At 32.7% G+C, this 26,132-nt stretch overlaps 1 protein-coding gene across 2 annotated transcripts in view; it reads left to right on the top strand.

The window, feature by feature from the left end:
• Rnf138 (ring finger protein 138) overlaps positions 1–24,635 on the top strand; it is a 32,324-nt gene extending 7,689 nt beyond the window's left edge. Inside the window, exons 3-8 of one of the 2 annotated variants that reach the window (XM_076836947.2) lie at positions 13,672–13,837; positions 15,178–15,293; positions 17,065–17,121; positions 18,193–18,301; positions 20,351–20,458; positions 22,311–24,635. In XM_076836947.2, the coding sequence (XP_076693062.1) occupies positions 13,672–13,837; positions 15,178–15,293; positions 17,065–17,121; positions 18,193–18,301; positions 20,351–20,458; positions 22,311–22,379 (625 nt within the window). In that variant the 3' untranslated portion in view covers positions 22,380–24,635. The remainder of the gene's footprint in view (positions 1–13,671; positions 13,838–15,177; positions 15,294–17,064; positions 17,122–18,192; positions 18,302–20,350; positions 20,459–22,310) is intronic. The other variant, XM_076836948.2, reaches the window with a different exon arrangement.
• The last annotated feature ends 1,497 nt before the right edge of the window (positions 24,636–26,132 follow it).

Genomic DNA, 26,132 nt, shown 5'->3' with positions numbered 1-26,132 from the left:
TAGTGTATATAGTATTATACTGGGTGGGCTAGGATGAGATTGCATCATACTGTTCAGAACATTGTGATCAGGCTGGGGATGTGGCTTAGTGGTAGACAGTTTGTGTGTATGGTTGGATCTCGCTGCAGAATAAACAATGCAAAATTTAAAATTTAAGATTTGTTTATTTCTGGAACTTTGCATTTAATATTTTTGTACTGCAGTTGACTATGAGTAATTGAAATGGCAGAACCTGCAACCAGGGATAAGGTAGTGGTGGGGAATACTATATATATGTGTGTGTGTATATATATTTACATATATATATATATATACACATATATATATTATTTTACTCTATAGAGAATTTTTATTGTAAGGTAAATCCTGATAGGTTCAGTTGCTGGGTCAAAAAGGATAAATACAAAGGAATTAGTCAGCTTTGTCATATATGATAATAGCTCTAGTGAAGTGTATTGTATATGAAAAATGCTTATAGTTTTGATTTGAGGACTGTGGATTATGTATCTTTGGGTAAAGGATTTAATAAGTTTTGGATTAGAATAAGCGATTTATTGCTTCAGCAAATATTAACAAATATCTGTTAGGTACTTGGTGCTATTATAGTGCTGTGGTGAAAAAAATAGGTATGATCCCTTCCCTCTTGGAGCTGGGTGTTGGTGAGATACATTTTGATTAAAATAAGCACTCGGGGTGTAATTACAAATGCATCCATGGTAGGAGGGAGAGAAAGAGCAAAAGTATAAGGGGGAACAGACCTAGTGTGGGTTGGTGTTGTTAATGAGTGGATAGCCAAAGTCCCTTTCTTGGAGAAATGATATTGTTGTTCAAATCTAAGTGATTTGTGGGTGTTAATTTGTGGAGTGCTTTGTGTATAGAACATACTGTGAAGAGGAAGCATTCTGGGCATAAACCCTGAGGTAGAAAGGAATATGCAGGACTTTGTATTTTAATGGTAGAAGTATCTTCTAGGCTTTTATAGAAACCTCTTATATGCTTCTTAATTTTTTGTTTTTAAGCCTTAGTTTCCTCATTATAAACAAAGGATTTATTTATTTATTTTTTTTTTTTTAAATTTTTTTTAAACAATTGACTTTATTTATTTATTAATATTTGGCAGACACAACATCTTTGTTTGTATGTGGTGCTGAGGATCGAACCCGGGCCGCACGCATGCCAGGCGAGCGCGCTACCGCTTGAGCCACATCTCCAGCCCAAGGATTTATTTTTTATTTTTAAGATAACTGGAAATTGAACCCAGGGCCTTCCTTATGCTAAAAAGTACTCCACTATTGTGCTATATCCTCATCACTTTCAAAATTTTTACTTTCAGATGGGGTCTTGCTGAGTTGCCCAGGCTGTCTTTGAATTTAAGATCCTCCTGCCTTAGCTTCTTGTGTAGTTGGGATTGTAGACCCGTGCCATGACTAAAGGAATTTTTGAAAAATATTTTCTTATTTTTAAGACTTGAACTTAACGTATGTAAAGTTTTTGGGACCCTGCGTGGTACACATGAAGCACTCAGTAAATGGTAACTGGTATTTTTATGGAAGATATACACATTCCATTGTCTTTGACAAATCATTTTTGTTTAGTTTAATAAAGTTGATAATGGTGCCTAGAAATCTTTTTTTTTTTTTTTTTGGTACCAGTGATTGAACCCAGAGCACTTGAGCCACAACCCTTTTAAAATTTTTTTTATTTTGAGATAGGGTCTCACTAAGTCCTTCGGGCCTCTTTAAGTTTGCTAAGGTTGGTTTTGAATTTGTGATCTTCCTGCCTCAGCCCCCTGAGCTGCCAGATTACAGGTATGCACCACCACCAAGCTGGACTAGAAATCATTTTAAAATCTATTTCTTTACTTGCTAGCAAAGCTTTGTCCAATATTTCGTATTAAATTGTTACATAATTATTTTGCCATTTAAATCATAGATACCTCTAAGATATGTCTGAAGTGATGATTATTGTGATAGCTTGTTTTTTGAACTTAGGTTATTTTTCTATTCATTTACTGCCCTTTTGTATATTATTACATTTCCTATGATCAGATTTGAGATGATTGAATATTTAGATGAAGTAAGTTATTGTACTGTTTAATTCTATTTGTTAAATATTTTAAAAAATGATCTTGTTTTTGGACCATCTGCAATTGAATTATACTACATTTCCATTTGAATTTTAGATAATTTGCCATTCTTATTCAGTTAATCTCATGTTTATTAGAGGGGATTCCTTTGCCATTGTTTTATGTATCTTTTTAGTATATTTGAATTATTAAAAAACTTGATTCTTTTGGGATTCTTGAATCTCACTTGATGATTTTACTTTTTTAGCACAGTTTAATATGACTTAATAATATACACACAAATTTGTACATTGGTGTGCTTGCACATCCAGTTTGCAGGAATTTTTGTCACTTTTGTTGTCAGTTGTATACGTACTATCTGTTATATAGTAAGTACTGAATACATGTTTTTCAAATGAAGGTGCATTACAGTATATGGACATAATTTTTTAAAAAATCTGTTGAGTTAAGCTCATAATTTTGCCTTTTTTTGTATAATCTTTTAAAAATTAAATGTTTTGGGATCTTTTTAGATCTGCAGATTTTGTGGTATGTGTGCAACTTTATTTTTATTTTTATTAGTATGTGTGTTGTTCTGTGGTACTTGGATTGAACCCAGTACTTCTTGCATGCTTGTATGGTAATCATTTACTCTACCACTGACCTACATCCCCAGCTTTTTTTTTTTTTTTTCCTTTGAAGACAGGGGCTCCCTAAATTGCCCAAGGCTGTCCCCAAAATGGAATCTTCCAGCCTTAGCCTCTTTAGTAGCTGGGATTACATGTGCAGCTGATTATAGGAGGATGATACTGTTCCTGGCTCCTGTGCAATTTTAAGAAATAATACAGAGAATCTCTGTATTCTGAACCAGTTTTCTCCACTGATAACATCTTGTAAATATCAGAACCAGAATATTAAATTGATAAAGATACAAAACATTTCCATCATAAAGATATTTCACATTGGTGGGCACAGAGGTACATGACTGTATTCCCAGTGACTTGGTTGCCTGAGACGGAGAATGACAAGTTCACAGCTAGCCTCAGCAACTTAGGGAGGCCTTGTCTCAAAAATAAAGGGGGCTGCAGATGTAGTTTCGTTAAGTGCCCCAGGTTCAATCCAGAGCCCCCACCCCACCAAAAAGATAAATAACTTTGCCTGTTAGTAGCCATTCCCAGCTTCCCTCCTTCCTGTACCTGTAACTTCCTTCTTAACCCTTGGCAAACATTAATGTTCTTTTTGTTATGATTCTGTAATTTTGTCATTTTAAGAATCTTAAATGGGGGCTGGGGATATGGCTCAAGCGATAGCGTGCTCGCCTGGCATCTGTGTGGCCCGGGTTCGATCCTCAGCACCACATACAAACAAAGATGTTAAGTTTTCCGCCGAAAACTAACTAAATAAATAAATATTTAAAAAAATCTCTCTCTCAAAAAAAAAAAAAAAAAAAAAAAGGAATCTGGGGTGTAGCTCAACATAGTTTCTGAGTTTGATCTCTCCACCATTGCAACAGGAACAAAATCTTATATCTTACTCCTCTGTGTAAATGTAATACAACCCATTTAATTATTTTTTTAAAAATATTTTTTAGTTGATGGACCTTTATTTTATTTATTTGTGTGTGGTACTGAGAATCGAACCCAGTGCCTCACACATGCTAGGCAAGCACACTACCACTGAGCCACGACCCCAGTCCCCATTTAATTATATAGAAATTTTATGATGATACAAATTGTATCTCAGTCTAGCTGTTAGAAAATAGAATGTTATTACTGCTAACTATATTATATTAATGTTATAAATTGAGTTAAACAAATCTTAGAATTTATTTTTTCACTGAACATAATTCTGTAGAGATTCAAGTTGTTTCTTGTATGTATCAGTAATTTGCTTTTATTGCTGAGTAATATTACATGGTATGGATGTAACACAGTTTGCTAAGCTATTTACCCATTGAGTAAGTCTGAAATGGCCAATTTTTTACTATTTATAAGTAAATGCTGTAAACATTTGTGTATAGGTTTTTATGTGAGTATAAACCTTTGTTTTTTTGGGATAAATGCCCAATAGTATAATTGTTGGTTATATGGTAGTTGCATGTTTAGTTTTTCAAGAAAATGCTAAGTTGTTTTCCATAGTGTCTGCACCTATATTACAATTTCCTCTGCAGCCTCACCAACATTTTTTGGTGTTATTTTAAATTTTGGCCATTTTGATAGGTGTTAATGATATCTTCTGGTTTTAATTTGTATTTCTGTAATGGCAAATGATGTCAAACATTATTTGTTATGCTTATTTGCCATCTCTTTACCTTAGGTAAAAATGTCTTTTTTGTTCTTGTTTTAGTTGGATTGTTTGGTTTTTAACTGTTGCTTTGAAACTTCTTTATATGTTCTAAATATTAGTCCTTCATCAGATAAATGGATTTACAAATATATTTTGTCAGATTATGGTTTTGTTCATAGAACAAAAGTTTAAAAAGTCTAAGAAGCTAAAAATTTCAAATCAACCTCTGTGTCAAAATCAAGGTGGTAGTAGGGCCCTCTTCCCTTCTGAGGCTCTGATAACACTCCAGATCTCTGTTTTCACCTTTGCATGAGTTCTGTGTGTCTATGTCACATCTCCCTTTGCTTCTCATTTATAAATCTATTTAGGATAGCAGTTAGGGCTCATTTGGCTAAACCTGGCTAATTACCACATCTCAAAGTTCTCAATTGAATCAAATCTCTTACCATAACATTGCCTTTTCTGGGGAGTTAGAAAGCGTATGTATCTTTGGATGGCCATTATTGACTTTTAATACTATCTGTGATCTGTTTTGAGGTTTTTGTTTTGTTTGCAGTGCTGGGGATTAAATTCAGGACCTCCAGGGTGCTAGGCAAGTGCTCTGCCATTAAACTGCATCACCAGCCCTTGAGTTAGTTTTGTTTAAGGTTGGAAACAGATTGAGGTTCATTTTTTTGCCTATGATGTCTGGTTGTTCCAGCATTATTTATGAAAAGTGTCTTTCATTGAACTGCTTTTACTTCTTTGTTAATCAGTTTTGCAACTAAGATATATTTTTGCCAGCCTCTAGAATCTTCTTTGAAAGTTAGAGTATCTACTTTATAGAGACTTACAGAGCAGCTGCTTTTTAGGGACCTTTTGTTTTTGGTGGTGCTAGGGATTGAGCCCAGGACCATTTTTAGAGACTTTTAAATTAGTTTTGCATTAATTATTTTATTATATAGTTTATTTCAATTGGAAATGTTGCTATTTTTTCCTTTATGTCTTTATATTTTTAATTAGTCCTAAGTTAATTGTAAACCTATTGCTTTCTTTCTTTTTTTTTTTTTTTTGATTTAAAAAAAATAAATGACAGCCGAATGCATTACATTTCTCATTACACATATACAGCACAATTTTTCATATCTCTGGTTGTATATAAAGTATGTTGACACCTGCTTTATTTCTTATATGAATGTTTTCATTGTATTTTGGATGAAATTTCCAGTTTTTAGTAATGCAATTAATATTTGAAGTGTTGTATTATAAATTGTTCAACTAATTTATTACATAATTTTGTGGGATTAAATCAGAATTTTTTTTTCATTTTTAATACTGGAAACTGAACCCAGAGGCACTTTACCACTGATCTACATCCCCCAGCCCTTTTTTAATTTTTAATTTTGAAACAGGGTCTTGCTGAGTTGTCCAGGCTGACCTCAAACTTGTGATTCTCCTGCTTCAGCCTCCTAAGTAACTGGCATGATAGGCTTGTGCCACTGTGTCTGGCTTATCCAGCTTAAACATTTTAAATTTTGTTGTTTTTAAAGGAGGAAAGATTTAATTAGGTTCATGATTTCAGTCCATTGTTAATGGGTCTGTGGTAAGCCTGCATATCATGGCAGAAAGGCACAAAGGCTTGGGGGAATAGTTTACCTCATAGCCTGGAAATTTTGGGGGGCAAGGGAGAGTGCAAGTGCCTACCTTAAACTTTTTTTTTTTTTTTAAGAGAGAGAGAGATAATTTTTTAATATTTATTTTTTAGTTTTCAGGGGACACAACATCTTTATTTTATTTTTATGTGGGCTGAGGATAGAACCTAGTACCCCGTACATGCCAGGTGAGCGCGCTACTGCTTGAGCCACATCTCCAGCCCTAGCTTAAACTTTTTAACATGAATGTGTTTAATAACCAATATAAGCTATTGTTTTGGGTATGTGATATTTGGAGGCTGCCTCAATTCCACTTTTTCTATAGGTCTGTGGTTATCTGATTTTGCATGGTGCGGTGATTTTTAGGAATACATACATTGGGTGATAATAGAATTGTGTTATAATAAATCTTGTAATAGATCTTTCAGAGTCTGTATGTATTCACTTTTCCAAGTCTACGAATCTACATTTCTGTGTCATTCAAAAGAAAGTTGGTATAGACATTTAGTTAAAGTAATCTTATGAGAGGTATTTTCATGTGGCTAAAAAAAACAACCATGAACTTTATATTCACTCTTTAGTCAAACTGAAGTCAATGGCAGGGGTATGTGCAAACTGCACAGTCTTGTCTCTTTTTTTTGGTACCAGGGATTGAACTCAGGGGCACTTGACCACTGGCCACATCCACATCCCCAACCCTTTTTTGTATTTTTTTTTAGAGACAGGGTCTTACTGAGTTGCCTGTGCCTTGGCGTTGCTGAGGCTGACTTTGAACTTGAGATCCTCCTGCCTCAGCCTCCCAAGCTTCTGGGATCATAGGTGTGTACCACCACGACCAGCAGTTTGTTTTCTTAAAATTGAAACATGTCATCCTAGGATCATTCCTAATGGTTAATTAATTCCAAAAGAGTGAATTCTATTATATTGGTGAAACTGATGATTTTTACAGTTCTGTCAATATGAAGTATAAATCTCATTCTGGAGATCGTGAGGTCCAAGATGGCAGGGCTGCATATTATGAGGGTTTTCTTGCTGGTGGAGATAGTTCCAAGGCCACTGAGGGCAGTGAATGACAAGAGGGTTGCCTGGGAACTTTTATTTTTTGATAGGCATAGGATCACAAATTAATGAAAAAAAATGACTAATTAAGATAGTTTGGGGGCAGCTTTGCATGAAACCAACTGCATACATGTTTTTCAGTTGGATTAAAAAATGAAGGGCAAAGCTTTAACTTTTTAGTAAGAAATGCGGGGAATGTCTTATCTTGAAATAGCAAAGTCCTTAAGAAAGCTAAATCACGAACTGAAATTTTAGGGAAGAGTGATGAATTTAGACTATATTAACATTTAAAAATTTTTTATATCAGAGGATCACAGACAATGTTAAAGACAAATGATAGAATAGTGATGTGGTCTGTTCAAGTACAACAGATTGTATCAGATAGGTTTTTACATGGTTTTTTTTTTCCCCACTCAACATTAATGTTTCATCCCATCATCAAAAGGCATTGGAAGCAAAGTATACTAAAAGTAATTGAATGTAACAAGCCACACAGAATGCTCAACAACTATCTTCTTTTTTTTTTTCTGAAAGAGTTTTTTTTTTTTTTAAGAGAGAGAGAGAATATTTTAATATTTATTTTTTAGTTTTTGGCGGACACAACATCTTTGTTTGTATGTGGTGCTGAGGATCGAACCCGGGCCGCACATATGCCAGGCAAGCGCGCTACCCCTTGAGCCACATCCCCAGCCCTCAACAACTATCTTCTTGGTTCAGTTGGTCTTGAGTTCTTGGAATACCTATTGCATTGTTTGCCTTTCCTTTGTGCATTTTACTCTACTTTCATAATTTATTAGCTCTAACTATTTATTCCTCTGCCCCTTTTTAAAGTTCAGGGTAAAGTGTTTATTAGGAATGTAGTACTTTATAAAGTTTTAGTGTGGAGCTATACAGAAGGCAAATATTTTCAATATTTCATATGTTGTGTAATATCAGAAATGCCTAAAGTATGTACAGCAAATGATTTTAATTTGGGATTTAATTTGGGATTCTAGGTTGTTGATCATTTTCTGTCAGAACTTTGAGCATCATTCCATTCTTTTTTCATCTGTAATTGCTCATGAAGTATGATGCTGATCTAATTTTCTTTCCTTGGTAAATGGTCTATCTTTTACTCCCTCTTGGAAAGCTATTGGAAGTTGAAAAAAGATTATTTAAAAGTTTCCAGTGATCTGTGTGGGTACGAGTCTTTGAAAATTCATTGTACAGGTTATTCACTTGCCTCTTATTCTTTTTTTCTTCTTAAAAAATATTAATTTTTTAGTAGTAGTTGGACTCAATGCCTTTATTTTATTTATTTATTTTTATGTGGTGCTAAGGATTGAACCCAGGGCCTCGCACATGCTAGGTGAATGCTCTACCGTGAAGCCACAACCACAGCTCCCAGTTGTCCCTTATTCTGCAGACATGTTTGCTTACTGCTGGACTCTGACATTCTTTTTTTTTTTTTTCAAAATAATTTTTCATTGTCTGTCTTCTGTTTGGTGGTTGTTGGGCTAGAGAATTAGGGAATCTTATGGTTTATTTCTAGAGAAATTTATTTTCTTTCTAGCTTTATTTTTTTAAAAATTTTTTGTGGTACTGGGGATTGAATTTAGGGTCCTGTGCTAGGCAAGTGGTTTTTTTTTTTTTTAAGCCCAATTAGAAGATAATTTTAATTTTTCTGTTTTTTAACAATTTAATATAACTCTTAATTAAGACCTAATTAAGACCTTAACGTAAGTGTAATGCACATGAAAAAAAGGTCCCTATTGTAAATGTCTGGCTCAATGAATTTTTTCCAAACAGAGCATATCTGTATATTCATCAAACAAAAGAACATTGAGAGCACACTGAAACTTTCCCAGTGTATCTTTCTCCAAGGAAAATCTCACATTCTCCAAGATAACCCAATGATGACTTTGAAAATATTTTTTAGTTGTCAGTGTTCCTTTATTTTATTTATTTATAGGTGATGCTGAGAATTGAACCCAGTATCTCTGCACATCCCCAGTGTGGGGTAGGGGAGGCGCCTTTTTTTTTTTTTTTTTTTTTTTTGGTATTTTATTTAGAGACAGGGTCTTGCTGAGTTGTTTATGGCCTCAATAAGTTGCTGAGGCTGGCTTTGAACTTGTGATCTTCCTGCCTTAGCCTCCCCAAAATTCATTGAGCTGGACATTTATAATAGGGGCCCTTTTTCATATGCGTATTACACTTAAGGTCTTAATTAGAGGTATCCTTTACATCTTAATTAAGAATTATAGGGGCTGGGGATGTGGCTCAAGTGGTAGCGCGCTCGCCTGGCATGTGTGTGGCCCAGGTTCAATCCTCAGCACCACATACAAAGATGTTGTGTCCGCCAATAACTAAAAAATAAATAATAAAATTCTCTCTCTCTCTCTCTCTCTCTCTCTACCTCTCTCTCTTTAAAAAAAATTATATTTAATTGTTATAAAATAGAAAAATTAAGTTTATCTTCTGATTGGGCTTTAAAAAATGCTTAAAACAAACAAACAAGCAAAACACTTGTCTAGCACTGGACCCTGAGTTCAATCCTCAGTACCACAAGGTGTGTGCCACTGGGCCCTACCTGCTTTTTATATTTTCATTCTCATTATAGGAACTGTAATTCATTTTGTAAATAAGCCACAATTTATTCTTCTATTGATAACATTTATATAATTTTTAATTTTAAGCTATTGCAAATAGTGGGCTGCAAACATTCTGGGGATTTTTTTTTTATTATTATATATACAATTCTATTTGGTATGTATTTTGGAGTAGAATTTCTGGGCTATAGTAGATACTGCCAACTGGTTTCTCAAATGGTTGTATCAGTTTACACTCTCTACCATCAAATAAATGTTGGTTTACACCTCCCTTTTCATTTTTAGTGAAGTTATTTCTTTTTTACTCTTGTTGAATAAGTGGATTTTGAAATTTTGATATCTTTCCTCTTCCTAAATAAAACTTTTATTTGTACATATTAAAAATTTAAAATATTCTATTTATGGAAGTATTAAGTTATCCAGCTTACTAATTAACCATTTTTAATTGCTATTTCACTTTATTTCTTGCATTTGATTCCATCTTTTTTATGCACAATTCTCTCTTAGCAGTGAGTTTTGCTGATATAGACTTTGTTAACAGCTTCGATTCTGAATTTAAAGAGGAAGGTTTAGCTTAGTGATAGTTTTACCTTCATCTCTAAATATTATCTCTCTTTTATAGCTTTGGTAGACATAGCTTCCATAACAGTACTTAAGTCTTGGTTCCTTCTCTTACTCTTAAACTCCTTTGAATTGTATATGTTTAAATTATTTCTTTAGTACTCTTCCACCTTGTCTGCTCTTCATATTCCCTCCAATTTCAAGATCATATTTCTAATTGTTTACTGGATATTATGCATTGAGATTATTTTTGTGGTACTTTGAAATTAACACACTTTCTTTTTTTTTTTTTCTTTCAGGTTCTTTTTTTTTTTTTTATTGGTTGTTCAAAACATTACAAAGCTCATGACATATCATCTTTCATACATTTGATTCAAGTGGGTTATGAACTCCCTTTTTACCCTGAATACAAATTGCAGAATCACATGGTTTAAACATTCACATTTTTCCATAATGCCATATTAGTGACTGTTGTATTCTGCTTATAAACTTATACTTTCTATGCCAGATAATTCTTCCAATATATATTAACTTGGTGAATAGAGTCATCTTTTACTCAGTCTTCCAAGTTAGAAATCCTACCTTTCTCTCCTATTATAATTTTTTTTTTTTGTACCTGGAATTGAACCCAGGGGCCACTGAGCTACATTTGCAGACCTTTTTACTTTTTTTTCTTTTGAGATAGGATCACACAGAGTTTCTGAGACTGTCCTTGAACTTGTGATCCTCTTATCTCAGCCTCCAGAATCCCTGGGATTACAGGCATGCACCTCAGTGCCTGGCTTTTTTTTTTTTAAAACAGGAAGCTCTATCCAAATGCAGACAAAAACATTGAGAAAGACAGTGGGATAGACAAAGGGGGGAATGAAGGGAAAGGAGGCTTGGGATAGGGAAAGACAGTGGAATGAATCTAACCTAACTTTATGTATATGAATATATCACAGTGAATTTCACCATCATGTACATCTGTTATACACTAATTAAAAAAATAGCAGAAAAATCAATAGCAGAAATATCAATAGAGTATAGAAGGAAAGGAACGGGGGAGGGAGGGAAGTACTGGGAACTGAATTAGCCCAAATTATTTCAATGCTTTTATAATTATGTCAAAATGAGTCCTATAGTTAGGTAAAAGAACTAGTTAAAAAAAAAAAAAAGAAGTGTTTCTCTAAAACAGAGCTATTCGTGTTCCTCCCTTTTAAAACCTGTTTTAGTGTAGACCTTATTATAGTTTAGACTGTTGTTTCTAATTATTGCTTATTTAAGTGAGGGAGCTATCTGACACTTCCTTCCCTTTTTTTAAAATATTTATTTTTTAGTTGTAGTTTGACACAATATCTTTAATTAATTAATTTATTTTTATATTTATTTTATTTATGAGGTGCTTAAGATCGAACCCAGAGCTTCACACACACTTGGCAAGCGCTCTACCACTGAGCCACAACCCCAGCCCCTTTTTTTTTCTTTATAGTCCCTCAGGTTGAAGAATACAAATACTGAGCAAACAAAGTATTTAAATAAAAAACTTATTTAAAAATTATAAATCATACAGATAATAAATTTAAAATTTTTAGTTTAAACAAATTTGTAACATTATTTTATAATTTGAGCATTTATGCTTCTGGAGTTATCAAAGCTCAAATGGCACTTAAGACTTTTAGGGTACCCTAGGAACTTTGGTAAGTATTGATATATTGTGATCTGAAATGTTGAATAGTCATTTTCCAGTATCTTCACTGTTACAGTTTTTATCTGGGATATATCCCTAAAAGCTCATTGGTTGGGCAATGCAGCAGTGTTCTAAGTTGGAAAGAGTGGATTATGGAGTTCTGACTTAAATTAGTAGATCAATCTACTTGATGTATAAAAATTTGAATGTGTTGGTAACTGGGTAGGTGGAGTATGCCTGGAGGAGGTAGCCACTTGGGGGTGCAGTCTTGGGGACTATCTTTCCCTGGCCCATTCCTTTCTGCTTCCTGGCTGCTATGAATTGAACAGCTTTCCTCTATCATGCCCCTCCACTATGGTGTTTTGTCTTGGAGCCTGCTAACCATGGACCAAACCTCTGAAACTGAGCCCAAAATAAACTTTTCTTCCTCTAAGTTGTTGTGAGGTTGAGATCACAGTGACAAAAAGTTGACTTAACACACCCAGTTATATTGGTTAATTTATTGACATTTTATAATTATACATAATTATGGGCTATAATTAGATGCTTATTTTTATAATTTTTAAGACTAGTTTCTAGTTTGACAAGTGAAAACTGATGTCTTGGTCTTATTTGCTTTGCATTATTTTGATTCCTTGTTCTGGTGAATATTATTAGTGTTTTAATTTATGGTCTTAATTGATAATCACTTCTAATGTCTTTAATGATATTAGCTACTGTTTGCACTTTCCTGACTCGATAGTATTGAAATCATGTGAATAACTCAATTGTAAATATTTTTACTATTTTATGGATTAGGAAACTGATTTTAGAGGGGAAAAATGATTGTTCAGTACTACATAGTTAGGGAACTCAGATTCTCATTTTATATTTCATTGTTCCCTCACTTTTATTGGTATAAATTAGTAATGTTGATACATTTGATCCCAAATATAGACACCTATATGGCAGAGCCAGGATAAGAGCTTGTGATTTATCTGGCTCTCTTAAAAGCAAAATGATCAAATGTGGTAATTAGTGTGATCAGAGGAGAATAAATTAAAATTTTATTTAGTTAGTTTGGTTCCACTTAGAATGTTGGCTGTGGATGTTGATGCTAGAAGTGTTCTTAAATATTTCTTAAATTGTATTCCTTTGTATATCATTGTGGGAAATTTTTATATTTCCTGACCACATAAGTTTGGGCAACCATTATGTTTTTCCTTAGCAGAGGAAACAGTCTGTTCTTCCAACTTTGCTAATTAATCTATGTATTCTTTTTTTGGTGGTGCTGGGGATCAAACTCACTACCTCACTCATGCTAGGCAAGTGTTCTATCACTGTACTTTCTACTTCTAACCCTATGCAGTCTTGTTTAATAGACCTAATCATATTTTGTGGGAACATCTTGATATATATCAGTTTGAGGCAAAAGATGATATGGTCCATCCTTTCAGTTTGTAAGGGGAGAAAATGGAGATCTAGTATAGGTGTGTTTCACACAGCTGCTAAATGCAGCGCCAGGATAAGACTCAGTTCTTCCTTTGTACCATGCTTCCTGTGATAATGTTACATAGTAATATTTATGTTTTCCTATACTCTATTAAACAATTGTAAAGTAGATCTGTAGCTGCTTTTATGTTCCCATCTAATCTAGTTATTAGTCTTATTCTCTGAGAAATAACATATAATTCTTAAAATCCTGAGATGTACATATGAATAGCTTAATGTACTTAGCATAAATATTTGTCCAGAGTCACTTGTTTGTTTAATCATAGAAATAAAAAGAGTACTTTTTTTCTGAAATTAACATGTCACAAATATTTGATTTAGTTTCTGTAGAAAATGTTTCCTGACTGCAATGAGAGAAAGTGGAATACATTGTCCCCTGTGTCGTGGAAATGTGACTAGAAGAGAAAGAGCGTGTCCAGAACGGGCCTTAGATCTTGAAAATATCATGAGGAAGTTTTCTGGTAGCTGTAGATGCTGTGCAAAACAGGTAGAGTAAATGTTCTTTGAAAGTTAAAAATTCTATTCTGAAGTTTTCATTTGAGTGCTCTTGGTGGGTGCTTACACTGTTTTAAAGAGAAAGATATTACTTAGTTTTGGAATTGAGTAGAAAAGACCAAAAAAAGTTGTGGCTGTAGATTTTACTAGATTATAAGCTTATTGAGAACAGAGATTGAAAGATAAAATCTCTGAATTGTCATACTTTTTAGCATGGTATTTCCTGCAAAGTAATAGCTCATTAATTACTTGCAAAATTAATTGAGCACTTAGTTCATTTATACCCATTGTGGTGGATTTAATGTTTAAATAGTTTTTCTGACAATAGCATCAGTATTGCAGCTTTGTACATAGAAATGTTAATCATTCGGCCAAATTGAAGTCAACAAATTCTCTAGGGTCCTGCTTTATATATGTATTCATCTAAGAAATCACAAAGTATTTGGCAGGAGACTTTGGTTAATTTTTAAGTAACAGGTGGAAAAATCGGGTGTTGGCAAATAACTGGCATTTCTTTTTTTAAGAGAGAGAGAATTTTAATATTTATTTTTTAGTTTTTGGCTGACAACATCTTTTTTTGTATGTGGTGCTGAGGATCGAACCCGGGCCATATGCATGCCAGGCAAGCGTGCTACCGCTTGAGCCACATCCCCAGCCCTGGCATTTATTTTCTTATCTGTAATGTATTGTTCTATTATTTAGAGAAGGTGTAAAATGATGTGGAGTAGCTGGACTTTGAGTCGATTTATGTGTCTATGGATTTTTTTCTGAAAACTAATAGTAAACAAAACTGTTGCCATTTTATGCATGCACATAAATCAGATCTGTTTTTCTATGACTTTAAAGAAGGTGACAGAGCAATGGAGTGAAGATGGAAAACATACTTCAGAGATTCTGACTTTACTCCTCAGTGAGAAACTGAAAAATGTTTCATATATTGACCTGGGAACTTAATTTTTTTTAAAAAATGCTTTCTATTTGTGCTATAAGTAGTTAAATACAGAAATGCCTAATAGAATGAGACAACTTCTTAGTACTTTTGACTTTTTTAATATTCGTAGTATCATCATCTCAAGTATAAAATTATTTGTTGATATTTTTTGCTGTGACTTTATAGAAGGTGGACTGTTTCAAGGTCAGCACCTAATAGAAAGGTATTACCTATTTTCAACTCTTGCTTAAGAATTAAATAATTATTTTTTTAAAACCCTCTTTATTTAAATGAATTTAATCTTGTTTAATTTCATCATTTATTTTAATCTTTTTTCTCTTGTTGAGAGTATCAAATATTGTTGGTTTTTTTTAACTACAAACATTTTAATCTATTTACAGATTAAATTCTATCGTATGAGACATCATTATAAATCTTGTAAGAAGTATCAGGATGAATATGGTGTTTCTTCTATTATTCCAAACTTTCAGATATCTCAAGATTCAGTAGGGAATAGGTAAGCAACCTTTGTTCTTAAAAGTATAATTTTTATAATTGAAATGGGAATTGTTTGGAGAACTAGGATTTTTTTTTTATCATTTGTATTTTTAAAGTAAAATATACTATTAAAACATTTTCCTTCAAAATTTTTGATAAAAATGAAAAAGTTATTTGAAAAGTAAGTTTTATTTTAGTGATATAAAATATTTAAATTTTGGTGTTTTTTTTTAAATTTTGAACTGGGGATTGAACTCAGGGGCACTCTACTGCTGAGCTATATACCAGTTTTTTATTTTGAGACAGGGTCTTAATAAATTGCTGGGACTGGTATCAAACTTGAGTCCTACTGCCTCAACCTCCAAAATCGCACTAGAAGCAATACTTTAAAATTAAAAACTGTTTTTTTTTTTTTTTTTTTTTTAATGCTACTGATACAGTATTCAAAGCTTAGATGCAGGTTCACTTTGTTCTGATGATTATTGTGACTGGAAAAGATACCTTCCTATAAAAAATGTAGATTTCAAATGGAGTTATGTCATATAAGTTCAAATTACTAAAATTTTTAGTTCTATTCACTAAATATCAAAAGGGCTTTTATTGAAATTTTCATCTTCCATGATAAAAACTGTTAAAAATCAACCAGAAATTGTTATATTTTCAAGGGGAACATTCAAAATTCATTGATTTTATTTATGTAGGAGATTTTTTAACTGATGAGAAGACCTGTTACCAAGTGGAGTTTGAGTGTTTTTTAAACAATACAGAGGTAGTCTCCCTGTATTGCCCACACTGGCCTCCAGCTCTTGGATCCAAGCAGTCCTTCTGCTTCAGCCTCCTGAGTAACTAGAACTACAAGTGTGCCTCACTTGAGATTTTTTGAAAATAGGTGTCACATACTGATTTTGGTCACAAAAATCATAGAATGTTTCCTTAATAATTGTATTCTTCATAGTTTGAGTTTATTTTAAAGAGCAATTTTTTTTAGTGTTTTTGTTGTTAAAATGCCACCTTTACTGGAAGAGAGATTAATATCTGTCAAATATATGCAAAATACTCTTTTAAAAGTTTTTTATTGGGCTGGGGTTGTGGGGCAACAGTAGGGTGCTTGCAAGACCTGGATTTGATTCTCAGCATCACATAAAAATAAATAAATAAAATAAAGGTATTGTGTCCAACTACAACTAAAAAATAAGTATTTTTAAAAAAAATCTTCTATTTGGGTATGCTTTTATAAAATTAACCAAATGGATGAAATTCTCTCTCTAAGTGGCAATCCTCATATGGCATGTCTATTCTTCCTTTACGATTTCTCTAATATTTTATATGACACATGACTGACAAGTGAAGAGAAGATATCAAGATGTTGTATATATTAAATATTAGTGAAGTTTGGGAGTAGTAAATAAATAAATAAGTGTAGTAAATAAGTATTTTCTTAAGCCTACTCCGTTTTGGAGGCCACAACCTTAAACAGTATCCTACCACATGTCAAAAAGTTGATGAATTTTTGAAGTCTATCCATGTTTAAAATCTTACTAATAGAGGTAGAGGAGTAGGATTTAAGGTAATTGCAAAATTGTCTAATCTGTACTTTTGTGTCTGCATATTAATATTAAAAGACATGAATAAGACATGAATTAGCAGTTCTGTCTTAAATTGTTTGAAAAGTAATTACCATAATTATTGTATATTCAGAACATTTGAAATTTATTTACAGTTCAAGTTAACAAATCCCTGATGGTTTTATTATTTGAGATTTTAACCATTTTCCCCCTGTGCTTATTAAGTAATAGGAGTGAAACATCCACATCTGATAACACAGAAACTTACCAAGAGAATACAAGGTAAGCTTTTTAAAAATTTTTCTAATTTACAGGTAATATCCATTAATTTATTAAATAATAAATTTGTAAAATAAATTTTTATTTACTTAAATCAACTCAACAACTAGAAGATGTTAGTTTAAGAAATAAATAGTATAATTTTTGTTTTTAATAATTTCATTAAATTCAAAAGTTTAGCTATTCTCTTTGACTGTGGTTAGATTTCTTCCAAGCGTGATTCATATAGAGTTTTCAATGTTGAATTGTTCCTTGATGACTTTGGAGGTATCAAAACCTAATAATGGTTGATCCTCAGATTGTTTTAAAGTGCTTTATTCTAGTGATCAATGTGTCTTTTTGCTTTATCTGTAAATTTTGTATGTTTAATTCCTAGGACCTGGATTATATTAAAGATATAATTTATTATTATTATCTCTACTGAGGATTTAACCCTGGCATGCTTTACCACTGAGCCCTAGCCCACTTCTTTTTATTTTTTATTTTGAAACAGGGTTTTTTCTAAGTTGCTCATGGCTGGTCTCAAAGATGAGATTCTACTGCTTCAACCTTCTGAGTTAATGGGATTACAGGCTTGGGCCTTTGTGCCTGGCTAAAGGTATAATTTTGGTAGAAATCTTAGAAGTTTTAAATTTTAGCATCAGACACTGGTGCATGCCTATAATCCCAGTGACTCAGGAGGCTGAGGAGGATCACAAGTTCAAAGCCAACCTCTGCAGCTTAGTGAGGCCCTAAAAAAATTTTCAAGGAACACAAGAGTGACATCTGTTAGCTTCATATTAATGATTGATTCTAAAAACTTGGACTTAACTACTTAAAAAAAGCTAAGTCTTTTTGTTATTGTTTTGATCTAGGCAGTATTAAAAATTTAATACTATTTCTGTTAACTGAGATCGTTTGAGAAGTTCTGTTCTAGATCATTTATTGAAAACATTTTGAAAATGTGAGAATCCTTCAATAGTCTAATGATTATAACTTTAAAAAAATAAGCTCACATTAGTCAAAATATAGTAGAGCTCATTTTTTTTGTTATGGTATTGAATTAAATATGCTTCATTTACAATTGTTTTGTAGTTCTGGGAATCCCACCTTTAAGTGTCCCTTGTGTCAAGAGTCAAATTTTACTAGACAGCGTTTACTTGATCACTGTAACAGTAACCACCTATTTCAGATAGTTCCTGTGGTAAGTACATGTTTAAGATAGTCTTCTGCTTAAAGTATGCTGCTCCATTTATTTTACTTTATATATGCAAAAGGGAAGGCCATTGATATAAATTGGGATATAGAGCATTATCAGTAAGGTAGATTTTTGTCAACAAATGATTGATAAATCAAATTTTATTTGAGCCAAAATGAGATGTTTAGAAATCCAAGGGATATGCTTATTATGAGATAGGATAGGACAGCCTGGAGAAGAGTAAAGTGATGAATGAGGTGAACAGGAAATTCATTGTTAAACAGTGACAGAACCTAAATCTGTTGGGTCCTTTCATTTTTTTTTTCTCTATAGGTTGTAGATGTCAGGGCCCAATCAGGTGGATTTGTTGAAAGAATAAACCCAACAGGTATTTTTTAAAAAAATATTTATTTTTTAGTAGTAGTTGAACTCAATATCTTTATTTATTTTTTTTATGTGGTGCTGAGGATCGAACCCAGGGCCTCGCATGTGCTAGGCGAGCGCTCTACTGCTAAGCTACAACCTCAGCCCCCCAGCAGGTATTTTAAATTCTAAACCTTTGCAGAATCTGATACATGAATGCATAAAGCAAGGAAGGAAAAGAACCATACTTTCTTTTTGATGCATACAAATCATTTTGATGTTATTTTGAGCGTGAGTTAGAAAGTGATGAGACCTTTTCAGTGAATGAAGAAAATAAAAGAGTAGCAGTGTGCAGGATTCCAACATTGTGTTAATGGTCTCAGAACAGCTTATTTTGAACACAGTTAATAAGTGATTTTAACTGTGGATAATGGAATAGAACGAACAGAACTGGAAGAGATATTTCTTTTTTAGCTAAGCTTTTGTGTGTGTGTGTGTGTGTGTGTGTGTCTGTGTGTGTGTGTGTGTGTTCCTGGGGATTAAACCCAGGGCTTTGTGCATGCGAGGCAAGCACTCTACTAACTGAACTATATATATATCCCTGCCCATAAGCATTTTGATATGTAAACATTCTCTTCAGAAATAAGAATAGGAGGAAAATTTATCAGTAAAAATTTGTAGATATTTTTAAGCTTAGTGGATTACTAGAAAAATTTGTGAAAAAAGCATGCCCCAATAACTATCGAGGATTCCTTCAAACTCTTGCATACCTACTTTGCTTTTTTAGAAGGGGGTCAATTTCTGTTAAATAATAATGCCAAGAAGTCTTCAGGAAATCTCATATATAAGAAATTACATTTAGTTTTATATTGAATTAGCAATTTTTATTCATTTCTCCTTAATAGTCACTCTATTGCAAGCTTTGACTAGAGTCCAGTTACAAAAGTTCCTTTTTATATTATTTAGTATGTCATCCATTTACTTTTAAAGATATACTTCATTAAAATTTTAAGAATGCAATTTAAACTTCATAATTCACATAATTTTCATTTTACATATAAATGAAGCTAATAATATCATGGTATTGTGTAGATCAAATGAGATTATTTACTACACAGGCAATTAATGATAACTATCATTACTGTTGGTGTTTTTATAGACTGTGTTTCTATTGAAATAATTGTGTAATTGGAAATTAAGTAATAGAATATAAAAGGTCTAGTGCATTTTTTAAGGTACTTTGGGAAATGATCTAGTTATGAAATCTGGCCTTTAGAAATGTTTTTCTTCAAGGGCTAGAAGTGTAGCTTGGTGGTAGAAGGCTTCCCTAGCAGGCTTGAAGCCCTAGGTTGGATACCCAGCATCATTAAAATAAAAGGAAATACTTTTCAGATATTTCAGTTTTTTTTTTTTCAGAGCACTGAAGTACAGCAAATATTGCAATAAAACAAGTCACACAAAATATTTGATTTTCCATTGTATATAAAAGCTTATTATTATGTGTTTACTGTGTCAAAATAAAAAACAATGTGCATAGCTTAGTTTAAAAATCTTTTTCTGCAAAAAAAGTGTAAGCAGATATTATTTGAACTTTTGGAAAAATGGTGCCAATAAAAGTTGCTTAAACCTTCCATTATATAAAGTTTGATTGTTTTCATAATTTTTTTATATAAAACAATCTGTTTTTCATAGACATGTCCTATTTGTGTGTCTCTTCCTTGGGGAGATCCTAGCCAGATTACTAGAAATTTCGTTAGTCATCTAAATCAAAGACATCAGTTTGATTATGGAGAATTTGTGGTAAGTAAATTCTTTAATAAAGTACTATTTAAATATTCAAGTTAAATTATTTTTTCAATCTAGACTTGGGGTTTTGTTTGTTTGTTTTGTACTAGGGATTGAACACAAGACATTCTACCACTGAACTACATTTCCAGCCCTTTTTAGTTTTTGTTTTGAGATGGTTTCACTAAAAGTTGCCAAGGCTGGTCTCAAACTTGAATTCCTCCTGTGTTGCTGGAATTTCAAACATGCATCTCCATGCCTGGCTAGACTTGAATTTGAGCCAAGCTGTTATACCATATTGGTTAGATATATAACAAGTTCTTTTATTTTTGCTAATAACATTGGCAAACTTTTAGATTATAGATATACTACTTGAGGTACAATTGGTACAACATATGAAAGGATATATTTATCATATACTATAAGTTGTTGTTAAACCTACTATTAGAGATTTCTCCACATCTAGCACATGAAACTTTTTTTTTTTTTGAATGGAGGAGCTTAAGTATTAGGCAAAGCCAGGTTGATTACTTAGGAAAGTGAGCAATGAAGTTACATAATTTAAAAATGGCTCCTTAAAGCAAAACTGTGGGGTTAATTTCTCTTTCCTGAATGTGTCATAGTTTTTAAAAATTAGTTAATGACTTCTGTGTTAAATGTAACATTACATTTTATTCATCTCCAGTGTAATTGAGACGTTATTTAATTCAGCATTAATCCTGACAAAAAAATGACTATTTTCTAGTTTAGGTAATAAAACCAGACATGTACTATTCTCACAGGGAGTGTGAACAAAATTTACATTATTCTTTTCTCTCCAGTTTTGAAATTATATAACCCCTCCCTCATCCCCCACCCCCAGCCCTGCTGCCCCCTTATCTTCAGTATTAGAGATTGAAACCAAGGGTGCTGTACTAATGAGCTCCATCCCCTGTTCATTTTTAATTTGAGAGGGTTCTGCTAAGTTGCTCAGGCTGATATTGAAAATGTGATCCTCCTGCTTCAGACTGCTGAGTCTATAGGTGTGAGCCACTGCATCCGGCTGAAATTGCATTCTGAATAAATGTTTTTTTTTTTGTGGTGTTTTTGAGGAACTGGCATTTTTGGTGGCCCTTTCAAAACAATTCAGATGTACATAAAAATCACTGTTTCATTAGCAATTTTATGAAGTACTTGTAGATTATTATTCTCATCCTAGGAAAGGTTACTATGTCTGGAAGACTATTTGGAAAAATGAAAATCTGTTTAGTGAGCTACTTTTGGCTAATTGTATTGTTTTACCTTGCTATTGAAAACTATGATTTTAATTATTCAATGCTGTTATTTCTTTGGGCAAATTTATCGCTTATGATTGTAGGTTACAATTAAGCATAGTTTTGATTAATGATTGGAAATATATATTTCATTCTCTGTTGATCTTATTAGTCCTAAATAATTTACAGTTGAACTTAATTTTAATTAAAGCTTAAGTATTTAGATCTTTTAATCTTTTATCTATTTATTTTTTTCACACTGGAATTTGAACTTGGGGGTGCTCTACCACTGAGCTACATGCACAGCCCTTTTTATATTTTGCTTTTATTTTGAGATAGTATCTCACTAAGTTGCCCAGGCTAGCTTCAAGCTTGTGATCTCCCCACCTCAGCCTCCTGAGTTGCTGAGATTACAGATAGGTGCCATCAAATCCATCTTAATCTTTATATTTTAGAGTATACTATGTGTTGTACGTAAATTGTCCTGAATGTAATGTACATCAAGATCAGTAATATACTGGATAAATGTGGAATAGTTGAGTGTTTTCTTATTGACTACTTAATGTTTTTATTTTTTTGGTGTGTGTGTGTGTATGTGTATGTGTGTGTTCTAGAATCTTCAGCTAGATGAGGAAACCCAATATCAAACTGCTGTTGAAGAATCTTTTCAAGTAAACATCTGAAGCCTGTAGACATCTCTACATCTTTGTACCTGCAAGTGCCATCTTTAAGGGGAAAACTACACGAAGTCACCGTTTCAGTAACTTGATGTGTATATTAATAAAAGTAATTCAGTCTATTGTTTTAAATTTTTTAATTGAAAAATAAAGGTTGGGCCACCTAAAAACTTCATCTTCTTGACAAGTTAAAAAATGAAAGTTAACATTACTTTAAAAGCATAAAAAGGATTGTATCTCAGTAATGTAGTGAAAAGGGAATCCCTGTTGTACTCTTATCTTTTTTTATATTACATATTTTTGAATTTTTCATTATTATTATGTTGCTTTTGAAATTTGGTGCAGTTTTTCCTATTTATTGTACACAGGTATCACACAGTAGCAAATTCTGAAAGACGTGATTGATATAAACGTAACAAATCTGAGCCATTTGTCAGAGTTGCAGAATGAAAACTTGAAGTGCTAAATGGAAGAATCCAAAGGAAATTTTTTAAACACAGATTATAGCTGAAGTATTCAACTATAAGAAAATTGTATTTATATAACATTTAGTATTTTTGAAAACTAGTGAGATTTCTTTAATAATTTTAACTCTTTAAAAGTAAAAGTTAATTGCAAAGACATTTCCTTTTTGCTATTAGAAGGAAATATCAAGAAAAAAATTTATTTCTTTGGGACAATTGGTAATTCAATGTTGTTTGTTTGACCAATTTGTAAGCTGAAATACCAAGCTGAATAACAATTGTTTTGCCACAGAATTTTCAATAGCCAGTGTTTCTCATTAGCTGAGATGAAACTTACTAGAAACTTTCAGTTGGTGATATATTCTACAGATATACTTAAATGAGAAATTTAAAGAAATTCAAAGCTAAAGATATATATGTACATATACTTTTGTATGTATATACATAACATACATATACATATATATCTTTGCATGCAGTTTGTCAGGTTATACAGAACTTTTATTAAGGATTTAAAAATGAACAAGCAATATAGGATTGAATTATCTGATTTGATTAAAATTTTGTATATCACCAAATTTTTTTAAGAAGTAACAAATGCTAAGTGATATAAGTTGGTTGCTATTACACCTTAAAAATTGAGTTTACACACAATTACCTATTTATATGGTGCTCACTTGTTATTCTCAAAAATAATGCGTGACTATGAGGGTAGTGAAAATAGATTTTACCAGCCACAGTTTCACTACTTCAAAGTCAAAACTAAGTTTTTTTCTTAATATTGGGAATCATAAAGTATTTTGTAGAAGGGCCAAATCACAGAAAAAAAGGATAAAGCGAATTCACTGACATTCCATACTAATACACAATGTTTATGCTTTCTTTAAAATTACTAAAAGATCAAAATCTCAGAAGTAGTTTGCTGCTAATATATACATATATTGTATAAAAAGGTATATTTTGGTTTTCTTAAAACCCTTGTTGACTTTTCTACAGTGAACATTTTTTTAAACTTGATTTAATAAAAATGTTAATTTTAGAAGTGAAGTTTTGTAAAAACCTTTTTCAGTCAAACAGCAATGACTTTATTTATAGATAGTAATAACAATCACACAGAAAGCCATACATCTTAATGCCTTTGTTCTGTTGTTCTAAGAGTAATGTTTACTGTATGCTTTAACATTTTTTTCTGCAGCTAACATGAGTGTAATTTTAGGAACAGCAGGATGAGTTCTTTTTAAAGATACTTTTGACCATAGTTTTTTTCCAGTTTAAAGCAATAATTTAGTAGTTTCTTTCAAAGTTTAACGTGTCCGGTGTATGTCAACTTAAACCATTCTGAAATTTGCAAACTTCTTTAAAGGAAAATTGTTGGTAGAGATCATCTTGATGAAATTGTATTTTGAAGTTTTGTGAATGAGTTAAATATTAATAGTCTTGTGTGTTTTACATATAAGCTTTTTCATAAGGAAAATATTGACTTTGGTATTTGCTTTTCTCTGGGAGTTCAAGTATAGAAATAATTGTTTAAAATAGCCCCTCCATTTGTCACTGGGTTGGAAATAGGGATAAACCTGTACACATTTAATTCATGGAAATTAAGTTCATGGGAAAAGGTTCTTATTTTAGGTAATTTGTCAGGATAAAGGAGGGAAGCTATTAATACTGATACCTAAATTTCACAATACCACTTAGGAAAGCCTTTTCTTTAAACAAATTACAGTTTATGTTGTTCGTTTAAACAGTCTTATTTGAGATGTATTGCTTTATTTTTCAATTAAAAGTGGTTTTCTCCTACTGTGTGTCTAATGAAAATTTTATCCAGAGGCAAATATAACATCTAACTCTTGTAACTCACCCTGAAAGACACATAGATGATAACCCATTTTGTACTTTTTAAAAAAGTGAGTAGGCAAATTTTTTTTTTAAGCCCTGATAGGCAGAAAGCTAGTTAATTGGCTAATTAAATACCTTTATTTGGAGAAATTACTCTCAAGATACCAGGGCTATAATGCCTATTGGGCTGCTTGGTAAGTACTACCTTTAGTGAACTATAACTTCTATGGAAACCCCTTAAGTCTACTACTAAATCCTATTTAGAATGGGGTGCTATTTTAGTCTGTGTAGAAATGGTATGACCCAGAAAACATGTGTGAAATTCATGATAGAAATAAAGCATGCACTCCATGCCACCTAGTGTACAATATTTTTTTAAAATTCTGTAACACAGTTGCAGAAAATGAATCATATGAGGAGGTTATATTAGAAAATTATGTGATGAAAGGGGGATTACAGGGAATGGGAAACCGTGTTGCAGCGCACATGCCACATGATCTTACCCCAACACCAAGTTAAATCTTAGGGAACAGAGAAGATAGACATTACACTCTGTCCCACTGATGAAATGAGAAAAATGGCAGTATATTTTTTTAAATGGCTGTATTTTATTGTGTACTTATTAATTTGCATTAGATTATATGCAGCTTTCTTGATGATGGTGTTTTTCTTCTTTGATGCTGGGAATTGAGTACAGGGCTTTCTGCATACTAAGCATGTACTCATCACAGAACTGCATCCCTAACCCCTATATAATAGAAATTCTCCCCACCACCCTGTTTCTGGGGTTTGGTCCCAGGGGTACTCTACACCAAGCTACCCCCTTAGCCCTTTATTTTAAAACAGGTTCTTGCTAAGTTGAATAGGCTGGTCTTGAACTTGTGATTCTCTTGCCTCCGCCTCCCAAACTGCTGGGATTTCAGGTGTGTACCACTATGCCTAGCTTGAACAGGATTTTTTTCTTTTTCTTTTTTTTTTTTTTTTTTGGTACCAGGGATTGAACCCTGAAGGAGTTTTACTATTGAGCTACATCCCCAGTCTTTTATAATGTTTGAGACAGTATCTTGCTAAGTTGCTTAGGGATGGCTTTGAACTTGTGATACTCCTCCATCAGCCTTCAGAGTTGCAGGATTACAAGTGTGTGCCCTCGTGCTCACTTTGTAACAGGAGTTTTTAAGAGTGACAATGAAAGGCCCTATTGTGCAGGATTTAATATGATCAGGGCAAGGGAGTGAGTATGGAGTATGGGACACTGATAGATGAGACAGCCATTCACCAGATGATATGTAGAGGAAAAACACAGGATGTGAGAGATACTGAAAGTGTAGTAAAGTGAACAGTAACTTGAGTAATCACTCATCAAGGAAAATCACTACTGGAATCCCTTAAGTCCCCTTCTTCCTATTTCTGGTCATAACTTCCACTGTCAATATACAACCTGTAATAGCTCAGATGGTTT

Source organism: Callospermophilus lateralis, chromosome 17 (assembly GCF_048772815.1).
Source record: "Callospermophilus lateralis isolate mCalLat2 chromosome 17, mCalLat2.hap1, whole genome shotgun sequence".
NCBI lineage: Eukaryota > Metazoa > Chordata > Mammalia > Rodentia > Sciuridae > Callospermophilus > Callospermophilus lateralis.
This window is presented reverse-complemented; position numbering and strand designations above follow the sequence as displayed.